The sequence below is a fragment of the Falco rusticolus genome, chromosome Z (assembly GCF_015220075.1).
Source record: "Falco rusticolus isolate bFalRus1 chromosome Z, bFalRus1.pri, whole genome shotgun sequence".
Lineage (NCBI taxonomy): Eukaryota > Metazoa > Chordata > Aves > Falconiformes > Falconidae > Falco > Falco rusticolus.
The window spans coordinates 80,363,735-80,376,563 of NC_051210.1; the positions used below are offsets into that span (position 1 = coordinate 80,363,735).

Here is a 12,829-nt window from a genome sequence, read left to right on the forward strand (position 1 = left end):
GATTTGCTCATCAGTTGATTAAATACTTCTGGGCCACTCAAAGAGGCGGAGGAGAGCTGGATTTCAGGCACATGCTGATTCATTGCTGAGGGAAGCAAATCACTCACTGCATTCACTACCCAGTAATGTAGTCCCAGTCAACTGTGCTGCACCTATAATTGAAATTAAAGCCTTTGGATCAGCAGCTGGTGCAAATCAGCATCACAAAGTTCAACAGTGATTTACAGCAGCTGGTGGTATGCTCCTAGTTATCACAATGTGTGCGGAGACGTCAAGTTGCACCCAAAAGGAGTGAGGGGCAGGTATTGGGGAAACAAAAGGAAACCATGACCTGTCTATTCAGACATCCAGCAGCGAGGTGCTATCCTTTTCCACTGCCTGAAGCCATACCTGTATCGTCTTTACTTCCATAGAGAGTGATGAAGACGTTTGCATCTGTCCCAGCATTTTTCTTGTCCCCGGTTTTCACTTTCACTGTGTATGTGGTTGATTTAGCTGTCGAATAAAACATCATAATGTAAGAGTGTGAAGTCCGAGCAGGAATTAACTCTACTTTTCATTACATATGTGTGCTTGGTTTGGGTTCTGTTTTGACTGATCACAGCCATGTTGTAATCCCTAATTCCTGCCATATACTGTGGTAGTTCCTGGGGTGAGCTGGGCTGTCTGGTTGCAGGGTCTTCTACTGCTCCAGTCATTCAGTACATTGTCTGCGTATCTACAGATAAGAAATTTGCTCCAGCCTTCCCATTTGCCCCCTGGGAATCACCAAGGCTCTTCCAAACTGCCTCTGCCTATACTATTTCATTTTAAAAAAAACACATCCCCCCACTTTATTCCATTAGCACCAAATAATATATGTGTATCTAACATATACCAGAAGGTATGTGCACTTCGACATAGTTCATATTCACGAACACACCCTTCACAATCACATCATTAGGGAGGTTTCTACTGCGCCATCATCTAGCAAGCACAGTGAACTCATAAAAAACATGGAAAAGTCTAATATAGCCTTCAGTGCACTGCAATAACCTACTCAAGATTTCTGAAATGGAACCTTTCCTTCGTTTCAGACACACGTTTCCAAGATGCAGCTCAGCCAGCAGGTCCTCCTGAACCGAAGAACTAAACTATTTGTGGAAATTTGTTGGATACACAATTTGTGGAAATTATTCATGTATTCACAAGCATCTGAGAGGGAAGTTAGGGAGAGTTTAGGACCTTTCCCTGGCAGCGAAGCCAGTGACATTGCCATCTTGCAGCATCAGGCCCAGGAACGTGTCATTGCTCTGTGGTTACCGTGCAGAATTATGGACGAGAGAGGCAAAGTTATTTTGGAGGACAACGAGCACAAGCAGCAAGATGGACAGTGAAATAAATTTAGGTCCCTTCCCTTTTTCTGGTCATGTTCGCTCTCTGCTCAGTTTTGTGTTGAAATATTTAACCATTCCAACCCACAATGTGAAACAGCTGGGATTTATGCCTTAGACTTTAGCAATAAGCATGGATTTCAGTTGAGAGATGGCAACTGGACATGCTATCCATCTTCCTAGCTTTCTCACTTTGGGTCCAACCTTGCAAGATGATCAAATCACCTAAAAATTAGGAGTATCCGCTCCTTGCTGGCTGACACACGCTTCACACTTCATTCACACACAAAAACTCCGTGGCTGGGGCAGAATTACTCACAGCCCAGCAAACACTAACCGCTAATGCCCTTAGCAATGCTAATCACTTGGTTCCTTTTCAACCCCATACTGGAAGAAATACAAGGCTAACATAAACCTTTCTGTTCCAGGCCCAGCGTTGCAAGAGACTGGCCATCATTTTCCGAATCTTTCTTTACAAATGCTTCATCCACTGGGACCAGCTCCCTGACAATCTGACCGTCATCTTCCTCAACTGCTAACCACCGCTGGCATGGAAAATAATACCTACAAGAATGACAGCAGCACCCAGCACTTACACAGGACTTCACAGGCTTTAATAACAAAAATAAGCACAGATTAGAGGCTACTTAAATAAAACAAAATTACTCAAAACTGAACAATGCATCTGTATTCATCTTTGAGCCTTGTTATTGTTTGTGTGAGCTAAATCCATGAATAGGTTAGTGAGCGCTTACTGAAAAGTGCTGCTTCTGAGCTGTTAGTCCCGTATGATTAATTTCTTCTAGTTTTCACTCCCAGAAGTAGCTAAATAACTCAAGGGAACCTCCGGTCTCCCCAACATCTGATGTTTATGAAGAGGGGACCTATCCTGAGGTCCTTATAAGCACTCCCACCCACCTGAGCATTGTGCAACTTTTAAGTGTGTAACTTCAAGCACTTTCCAGCTCACAGGTGAGCCTGCATTTCAGGTTTCTAACAGCCTAGGCTTTGCTAACCCCTCTGACTGGGAAAATCGTGGGACTCTGCTTAGACCGGGACTTGCTTTTGGCCCAGATCTTTGCATTAGGTACAAAAAACAAATGAAATGTCTTCTGGAGCAGAGCCTTGAAAGGAAACTTATAAGTTCAGGCTCTGCAAAGGGACCTCTTCAGGATAGAGAGTTCCTCCCTGGGGAAACGAAGCTGAGGTTTCCTTCCAAACACCACTGGCTTCCTAATTGCAGGGATGCTGGGACAGCAAAACCCTGCACTGAGGTACCCCAGAACAGCCCCACGCTCAGTACAGCAGCACAGTCACCATCACAAGGCTCCCAAAGGATGCCTGCTCCCTGTGAGGTCGTGAGTAGCTACAACGATGCCCTTCTGCATCTCCTTTGCCTTCCCACAGCTCTGCAGGCTCCTGAGAACGTGCCCCCTTTTCTGACTGTATGAAAAGGGTGCAACAGGCTGCTCACGTGGTGCTCTCCTTGAGGTCAACAATCTCTACCCTCTCCAGGAACCAGCTTGGGCTAGCACCAGAGTTATCGTGGCGGATCCGCAGCTTCTTCAGCTCACCCAGGTCAATGGCTTTGATGGTGAACACATCCACCTGCACAGGAGGCAAGAGACAAATGACTGTGCATCCCAGAAAGCAGAAAAGAAAGGCAGTAAATGGCCAAGGGTAACTTTTTTCCCATTAAAACAAAAGCTGTTGGCAAGTCCCCCTTGTATTCTTTGGGTGGGTGTACTAAAATAAGCACAGAGCTGTGAGCTCTCCCATTAACGCTCATGCTTGGCTTCTACAAGGCAGTAACAGCCATGGAGCTGCACAATCCTTCACTCCTTTCTTTACCTCATCCCAATTTCAGCTCCCTCTAGGTTTATCTCATCTCTCCTAAATCCCGTTCCTTTCAGGCTTAATATTTTCCCCCACATTGAACCTGGAACTGGACACAAACATTTTGACTCCACAGAAACTCTCCTGTGCACTTCCATGTGCTTTATTTCAAACTGCAGCATTCCTTCTTTTTGTCATTTATGACAATGAAGAGGCTCATTTATTAGCCATCTTAGTGTGACACGATGGTCCTTGTTAACATAATACTTTAAACATCTTAATGTGATGAACTTGTTGGTAGACATTGGGTTTCTACTCCCAAGAGCAGAGCACGTTACATTTGCAGCTTGGAGCTCTCCTAATAGCACGAAGAACCATGTGCAGGTTGCAGTTTCACTGGTGCCAAGCTCATAAATCACAGTTAACAGCTTATTTAACAACCTTAGGCTCTTTTTTGTGATTACAAGTTTTCCACAGCTGCTTATTGTTTCCGTAATTTTTCGTTATTCAACTTGAACAATTCCTGGCTATAATAGTAGCTTGTTGATTGGTCATAAACATTTTTATGGCAAATATTCAATCTACAAGAGAGGTTGTTTAATTGGATTGGCTTATAATGTAATTATAGCACACCATGTAGTATTGCTTTTATTCCCCGACTGGTTGAGTAGAACATACAGAATCTTATTTTCAATCTAAATACTGACATACTTGAGCTGCCTCACAAATACTCTCTAATATTAATTTAAAGTTTGTGGTTTTCAGGTATTCCTGGCAGGAAGTATATTACCAGAACACTTGCAGGAAGCAGATGCAAAAGGTGACTCTGATGTATAACTGCTGTTCAGCTTTATTATTCAAATTAATTTCCCCTGGAAAATGTTTTGAGGTGTTTTGCTTTAAATAATATATTTCAGAAATAAAATACACCTGAGCTTTAAGCTGAAAGAAGAACCCAAGCCTTGCAGAGAAGATACTGTAACGAATGGCCAGCATGATAACCGAGAGAGCTCTGACAGCCTTCTGCTCGCTTGAGTGAGTTGAATTCATTCATTACCTGGCCCTTTTCAAACTTGTTGAAGTTATTTGACCTTTTCAGCTGGCGCTCACCCGTGTCTCCTCTTTCTATGCCATAGATGCTCAAGAAGACATTAGCATCTGTCCCAGCCCCGGACACATTCCCAGTGAGAACACGGACTTCGTACGTATTCTCTGCAAGTAAAAGTGCAAAGGCAGATCAGGAGGAGCCCAGAAAGAGCCATATTTTGTCAGACCCATGGCTCACCACGAAAAGATGTAGCCCAAAATTGCTGGCACAGTCAGCTTTAAGGAAGATTTTGCCTGGAGTTTATTTGCATCTGTCTTAAAACAAAAGCAGCTCCATCTTTCTCTAGTTCTTGTCATTAACCGTGTGAACACTTACAGCCTGCCAAACTCCCAGCCACAGCAGTAACTTGTGGCACTCACAACCCAAGTGCCCCCGACAAGCCCTGGAGAATCCTATAGAAGTCCTTTAGGATACTCCCATTTCAGCCTTCCTGCTCCATCCTCTGCCTTAGTTTAACCACCATCCTCTTCCTCCCCAGAGCTGATCAACCAAACCGCAGCGCAAGCTACACAACAGGCCTGGGGCAATGGGATAGCTGGGGAGCCAGAAATCGTCCTGCAAAGCACCGCAGTGTGGTTATCGTCCTTCATGCAACTGCTGCGGCCACACACACATGCACCTTCCCCCTGGTATTTACCCTCCAGGTCAGATTCTCCATCAGGTATCAGCTCCACCACAAGCTCCTTATCTCCTTCGTCTCTAGCCAACCAGCGGTGTGCCACAAACATATAGACATCCATGACTTCTTCCACCTTGGTTTCCTCTTCTTCCTCCTCATCAGACTTCTTTTTCTTCTTATTATTTTTATCAGGCTCCTTTGCCTTCACGGTAAGCCGCTTCAGCGTGACACTTTCCAGGAACCAGCCATCCCCGATGCCTGTCCCATCGTGGCCTATCCGAATCTTATAAATCTTGCCGACATCTGCAGCCTCTCTCTGCCATCAAGGGAAAGCCAGCACCCAGGAGGATATGAGACAACTTCATAAAATGCGTTCTTAAAAGTGAGGAGCATCACCCAAAACATCTAAGCAAGTATAAGATCAATTTTTTTTATGCAGGTTTACCTTTATTTTTTCCTTCCTGTTTTATTCTTTCATACTTTCCATTACCAAATCCCACCTGAACAGACAGAGCTGCAGGAACTCAGAGCAACCACGGCAAGGATAGGATATAGATCCTATATATCCTAATATATATATATATTTAGGATATATAGGATATAGAACCTATATATCCTAAATATAGAATCCATATTTATTGGGCTCCCTACTTCTCCATTGCTCTCCTCACCAGTATTGTCTCCATGTTGGCATTAAAGGTGAGTATGCCAAAATACCATACTGATTTTTTACAGATTTTCAGTGCCTGCAATCTTTTTTTAGATGAATCATAAGATACATTTAATACTTAGGAGGAGACATGAACCAAGCAAGAAGCAATAGTGCTATAGCGAAAAGGCGATAAACTTGGGCTCATATAACCTCATCTCTGACACAGATGTGGGCTTGGGCTGCCCTTCTCCCTTCCCACCTGGAAAATTAGAAAGTATTTTCTCACTTTGCTGTAGTGTGCAGAGAGGATACTCTCATTAGAGGATCTATCATTAGTGGTTACAACGCATCAGTGGCAGAAGGCTGTCAGTAAGGAGATTTCCATCTCTCTAGCCAATACAGAAGATACAAAATCTTTTTGGTTTAGATTATGTGTCCAGATTACTACCTAATAAAATTAGAGAGTTTTTACTCCATGCAATCTTCCCATAACCAATGACTTGTTCCTGATGATTGCTTATGCTGTTAGGTAGTGTTTATGTTATAAAACTTGCAAACATTTGCTTCAGGCTGAAATCTGGAAACTTAGCATAGAAGGTTGCAGTCTAGAAGCATTTTTTTTTTTTCGATAGTAGATTAAAACAAAATCAATTGCACACAAGATGCTTGTCAGAAAACTAAAATTGATCGAGCTGTCCTGGCATAAAGAATGTGTCTTTTCTTACACTGCTGTAAGTTTACATTTGTTATAATCATCCTGCACGCCCTGTCCCTAACTGATGGCATTTCCTATTAGCACATAGCTCACAGAATCTTATTCTCACCCATATCTTTCTGTAAATATTCGTATAATGAAAGAGATAGAGGATCTGTCTATTAATGCTTCAGAGCTTCTGCCTTGTGTGCTTTTTAAAAAAAGTCACAGAAAATGGGCAGAACTTTCAAGTCTGGCAATAAACATCTGAGAGAGGATATAAGTGTGGCTGTGTAAACAGAACATTGTACATATGGCTTTGTTATAAATGTGATATTGGCTAATAGCTTTTACTCATAAATCTTGGAAAGTTTATTTCCTTTAAAATCAGAGGAACCTAATCTTAAAATCATAGAGTCTTTAAAAAGCAAACGTTTATAAGGTGCTAGTCATCTTAAATCCCGAAGAACTCATTAAAAATAGATAAATATCACTAGCTCCATTCTATAAAGCAATAAACTGAGGCAGGAGAAGGCGAAGTGAACTCATAAATGCCTGTTACAGAACTGAGGTAAAGCTGTGGCTAAAGGCACCTCCATGGCCAGTGACAATGGGAAGGGTACCCCAGTCTTGATGGCTCAGGGGAGCTCCCACAACTAGCTCCAGGTAGGTGCTTAACTGTGATGAGATGGATCCCACCTCTATGGGACTGCAATTCCACAAGGAGACCCAGGCACCACCTTGTGCTGAGCCTTGTGCTGTGGTCACATGGGACAGATGTGCCTTAAATTCTGCTTCCACCTGTACGCTGTGCTTTACTATCCAGATATTGGTGCTTCCTGAGGTTCCTTTGACACAGAAGGATGTGGCTCTGAGATGCCCTGGTGGCACGTCCTTTCCTTGCTCTAACCCCACATCAGGGCAAAAACTAAGACCCTTCCTCTCCCCAAGACCTTGGTTTCTCTGGACAGAAAACCCAAGCAAGCAAGCCAGAAAAGGACAGCATTTGAGCACAGCCAGACCACACTCCAGAGAGGATGTTCGACCACACTGCGGTGCACGCCCGCTGCCCAGCCTTGTCAGCTCAGGACCTCTTGCTGGATTAGCCAGCTCCTGGCTCACCGTGCCTGAGGCTTTTCACCCCTGCAAATACTCTGTGTACTGCCTCGTTGTTCCGAAAGAGGCATGGATTCTGCAGTGTAAACCCAAATGCTAGCCAGACCGAGAGCTGGAAGATTTTGCTGTACACCTTGGGCACTGTGACTGTGCAGTTCTCACTGGACTAGTGCTACAGGCAGTAAAATCCACAGGGCACTCACACATCCACAGGAATTACAACAGCAAAACTCTGCAGGGCTGGGCTGACAACATGTACCTGTGGTTAATGGCATGTGTGCCCACAGGTAAAGCCAGGATTCCTTACATTCTGCGTGGGGTTTCTTCTTCCCCAACTAGATAAAGGGACAATAAAACGTGGTCAGGACCAAAATGTAAGTTTAAGGTTTTTTGAGATCTAACACGAATATCTCCTATTGAAAGTATAGGTAAACAAGTGCTGCTATTAGACCATATTCTTGCATGACACCTTTGCTACCAGTCCCTCAGAAGACAAAAGTCACTTCACAAAACATAAAACTTCCCAAAAGCAATACAAAACTTCCCAAAAATACGGATACAGGACAGCAGATATGAACAGACCTGGCAATTTTATTTTAAAAATCTATTGTTTTGTACGATTGGGCCAATTATTCTGTTGATATCTGAGTTTTGGCTGGTCATTTCTTTCCCCTCATAGAAGCGGCAACGACTGCCTTCATCATACCTTGAAAATGTCTGTGGCTCCCCGTTCAAAGTTGTTTGATCTATTTGCTAAGATGATCAACTCCGTTTTGCCAGTCTCACCATAAATCTGCATGAAGACTTTGGCGTTGGTGCCTGCAGCCCGCACGTCTCCAGTAACCACAGACACCTCGTAGTTTATCACTAGTCCAAAAATAAAGCAATCAAGTCAGCATGGAAGCTCAGATAACAGCATTCCCAAGGGCTCAGGTTCAAAATTAAATTACCTTGTCTTAACAAACAGCCACGTAGCCAACCATTTGCACTTACACAAACCAAATATGAGATACCACAACTTGTCACTAAGGACTAAATGAATAGTTTTCCTTTTGCATGTTTTAAGGCAGTGTCAGAGGGTTGCAAAATAGAGCCTTAAAAGGGAATTTCATTTCAGTATTAACTACAGAGTGGCTAAATTATCTCCTTAATGTAATACAAGGGAGGGAATTACACAGAGAAGAGGAAAACCACAGCATCCTTTCTCAGGATCCCAAGGCAAATTTTAACTATCGCCTTAAAAGAAAATGAATCTACTGATAAAAGTCAAATAGCCAGTAGGGGTTTGGTCCCTATTGATCAAACAACTGCCCCCTTCCGTGCAATGGGGTAATACGGGCAGGATGGGACAGGTGCTGGTGCAGGACTGGGGCAGTGAGGCGTGTAAACGTGAGAAAAGCAGAACCCACTGATACTGCAATGAAAAGGCACAGCACCTAGTGCTGTGTTACACTGCCCAGGACATAAAGTTTCCATACAATCTCAGGAAATGGAGATGGAGAACTTGGTAATGTTCTTCCAACTGTTTTAGAAAACAAATCAGAATATTTTATTTTCCTCATCAACGTAAGCTCTTTAGGAGAGGGACTTTCTGGTTTTGGTGTCTGACAGTGGTGTCCTGGTCCTTAGGAAGGCTAGTAACACAAATTTAGCACTAGATATAAAACAGCACACACTTCTCAATGCATCTCCTCTTACATTTCTCAATAGGCAGAATCTCACTTGGGTAGACCTCCACCTCCACCCTGCCATCAGCCTCATCTTTGTCGAGCCATCGGTTGCAGGGGAACATGTACTGCCTTCCCTGGACTGGAACTGTGATCTGGACGCTGGCCAGGAACCAGCCAGACCGGAGACCCACGTTATCATGTCCAATCAGTATTCGGTTGATCTTCGAAAAAGCAAACAAAAACCGAAAGGGCAGGGAAAAAAAAACCCAAAACAACAAAAAAAAAAAACCCCACAACAACAATCCAACAGAATTTATTTAATATGTAAAAATCTCCCTCCCTGGCACCCTGTTCATGTAAAAAAATTATAGATGTATTTAACTATAAGCTTAAAACAGACTTCACATGCCTGTACGCTAGACGGCCGATGCGATAGTCTATACAAAATGTATTTCTTAATATCCAATGTAAAGGTCAGGCATTCTTACACCACATTCCGTCCTGAGTGTTCTATTGATTCTGAATTCAGACACTTGCGTGAAGTGCAGAGCCACCTGCAATTAGTTCTTACCTTCCCAATATCCATCATATCTAGAGTAAATTCATCCACTCGACCACGTTCAAAATAATTGCCTAGATCATTATCAGAGACTAAGAGAGGCTCTTTGCCGGACTCTGCTTTTTCACCGTAGAGTTTGATGAAAACTTTGGAGTCTGAGCTGGCACCAGGGATATCTCCCGTCTTCACGCTGATGTGATAACTGACATCTAAAGCGAGATCAATGTACAAAACACAGACACTGAGTGGCATCTCCAGTGCTCGGCCAGGCAATTGGCTTCTAACAGATATAGGGGAGGAGGGCTCCAGCTACAGACACAGAGAGGGCTTTGCTCACCCTTTGTGCATCCAGCATCTCAGGGACACACTGGATAAGCTGCTACACCTTGGAATTATTCACCAAAATGTAAGAGATGCAACAGTTACACTAATAAGCAAAAAATATTCCGCACTCCTCAAGCAGAAAATATTCTGCACTCCTCCATCTCACTGTTAGATGATTACCAAGCCATAAAAATGAACTTAGGCAAGCAAGGAGATTTCACTTTATTTATACTTACAATATAATTCAATAGCTTTGGCATTTTATCTAAAACAAAACAAAAAGCATCTCAACCTGAGCTCCGCAAGTGCTGTTTTCTATAGAAAATTGTAGTGTTGGAGCCCTGGTTCTCCAGAAGAGGACAATGTAATCTTTTTCATGATTTTCTTCTGGGGACATGTTATTCAACAGAATTGACTTTACTAAAGGAGCGGCAATTCAAAATCTTTCAAAGAAAGCTATACAAGAAAGCAATTCTTAATCAAATCATGACATTAAAAATCAAAGTTCCTTTCGACATATATAATGTTGGGATTATTGTCTTTTATGTAAATTAATCTCATTGATAAAATGGGATTCAAGGGTCAGAGGCATTTCCGCCCCCCCTCCCCATCCCCCACCCCGAGTGACCTACTGCAGCTTATTGCATAAGAATGGCCAAAAAAGGCCAGTAGAATTGCTGTGAACTGATATGAATATAAGTAGAATAAAGCAAGTAAATATGTGTATACACAGGCCAAACACAGACCTTCTTTTTTTTCCAAGCTAAACTCACTTTTTAGCATTGGTGACTCCCCAGCAGGCACTAATTCTCGGACAATCTGACCATCATCCTCATTTTTGTCAAGCCATCTGGTTTAAAAACAGAAGTAAGTTATCTCTGAACAATTAGGACCTATTAGACCTTGCAAATTTAGGCTGGCTCCACATATAGTAAGAATCAACACCATTGTCAAAAAGATGTTTTTACAGGGCTCTGTATCTCTGTTAACTTTGCAGGAGCTTGGCCAGACCCTACGGCAGCCACACTTCAAACCTCCGTTTTTCCAAGAAAAGAGATCATGAGAGCCCTGCTTGCAGCAGTAAACATCTGCTGTGGTGTCCATCTGCCTGGAAAGCATGAATGCCATACCACAAGTTGCTCCTGTAAATGGGCGGTCTCAGTCTTTTGAAAGCATTGACCTTCACTGAGCAGAAGTACTTGCAGCTTTTACTGCTAGCTGCCTTGATTACAACCTTTATGGCACCTAAGTTACTAAACCTCCCCTTTATTTTAGTGTTTTTCATGATAATCTCTATCATTACTTTTCCCTTCCTTACAGGTAAGTATATAACCCTTTTCTCTCCACCAGGAAAGGGATGAATTACATCGTTCCCATTTTCAGGGCTGGATACGTGGAGGCATCTGGCATCAGCCAAAGGAAGGATTTCCTTTGTTTCTCAGCATTAGCCTAAATGATCCAACTAGACTAATTAAGAAGAAGAGCCGGGCACAAAGCAAAATGCCGGATGATTTCAAGGGAAAAAAATCTGAAAGGAAAACGGAGGGGAACCGATTGCTAATCTGGTAACCTTCACAGCTGCTCCTTCAGCCTTGGAGGTGAAGGAATGAGAGCCTCAGCCCCATCATACACCACACAGCCTCCACTGTACCGCAGCAGCCAAGGGCCTGGCAGGGGTTTCTCACTTTCCACTTCAACCCCAGACTGCTGCAGCACTGGGGATACTGCTGTAAGCATCTGCTTAGGGTCAGGTTTCCCACTGTGGTGCACCTGGGCCATTTCAGTCTCCAAACATCATGTCGTGAGAGCAGCCACAGTTCCTGGAAAGCCCAGGTACACAGCTATCTGCAGCAGCGTCTTTTGCAGTTAAAATTACGCCTTAAAACCAGCGGGGATGAGCGAAGGACAAGTGAGCTAGTTCTGGCAGGTCATGCAAGGTATTTAAATTGCTATAATAATTCCCAGAACTAGAAAAAGAAAAACAAATTCCTAGAAACTGTTTCTTTTTCAGAGGCAGCCACGCAGCTGTGTGAATGACACCAGATCACAGAAGACCTGCTTCTGCACAAACACATGCAGCGCAGATGTGCTGCCAGCTTCCCGCAGCGTCGCCGTGCCACGTGTTCTCTCCTTGGCTGACCCTCACACCAGAAAGAAGGGGAGCTCGTTTCCCATTTGTTTCCATCTTTGATTTTGCTGATGATCCAGCACACAAGGAAACCAGCAAACGAGCCTCTTAACAGGGATTTGGAGACAGGAACAAATGCCCACTGAGAGCTGGATCAAACCTGTGGTATCTCACTGGTCATAAGCCAGCACAGCTTATAGTCATGACCAGTTGGACTCACCATGGTGACCAGGTAGTAACCAGATATTTTTGGAAGACCAAAGACGCTAGGTCTCTGTTTCATCCATCTGAAGGAACGTTAGAATCTTTAGTCTCCTCCTCTCCCTTCCCACCCAGAAGAAAGCAATACGCACAAAGAAACCATGCAGAAAAACAGCACCGAGAAAGAAATTCAAACACAAGCTAGAGCCAGCTGGTCCCAGAAGCACCAGCAGCAAAATCCCCATGCAAAAGAGGTTCGTACAGCCCCACCGCACAGACACACATCTCCACTCCCAGCTCCCCTCCAAGTTCTGGTGGATTGGTGGGTATGCAGCCTATCCCGTACTCCTCCCTTTCACTCTGTAAAGCAGGTGGCTTGAAAAGGGCTAAAAGCTAAGGGGGGCAGCATGAAGGCAATGAACATGTGATGATCACATGAACACCATTTGAAGACATCAGGCATGGTGGTGTGTCTCAGGGGAGGCTGAGAGGTGTAGTGGGGATAGAAGAGCAGAACAATCTGTGGGGAAGACCATGAAATTGATGTCA

At 43.6% G+C, this 12,829-nt stretch overlaps 1 protein-coding gene across 1 annotated transcript; it reads right to left on the minus strand.

Annotated features, from left to right (window-relative positions):
* Window positions 1–386: 386 nt before the first annotated feature.
* On the minus strand, window positions 387–11,807 carry LOC119141813 (lipoxygenase homology domain-containing protein 1-like). Its single transcript, XM_037374445.1, has 8 exons — window positions 10,725–11,807; window positions 9,640–9,836; window positions 9,097–9,289; window positions 8,105–8,265; window positions 4,955–5,252; window positions 4,267–4,421; window positions 2,848–2,981; window positions 387–495 (listed from the first exon to the last, which is right to left on the minus strand). Exons 1-8 carry the CDS (start codon window positions 10,732–10,734, stop codon window positions 492–494), a joined length of 1,152 nt encoding a protein of 383 aa, XP_037230342.1. The 5' UTR covers window positions 10,735–11,807; the 3' UTR covers window positions 387–491.
* Window positions 11,808–12,829: the final 1,022 nt, after the last annotated feature.

What these genes read in the sequence shown, in the direction of transcription:
- LOC119141813 (XM_037374445.1), bottom strand. An exon ending in ATATGATGGATATTGGGAAG is followed by an intron (nt 9,290 to 9,639) that starts GTAAGAACTAAT and finishes GCTTTTTCGAAG; the next exon opens with ATCAACCGAATACTGATTGG. An exon ending in GATTCTGCCTATTGAGAAAT is followed by an intron (nt 8,266 to 9,096) that starts GTAAGAGGAGAT and finishes TTTTTGGACTAG; the next exon opens with TGATAAACTACGAGGTGTCT.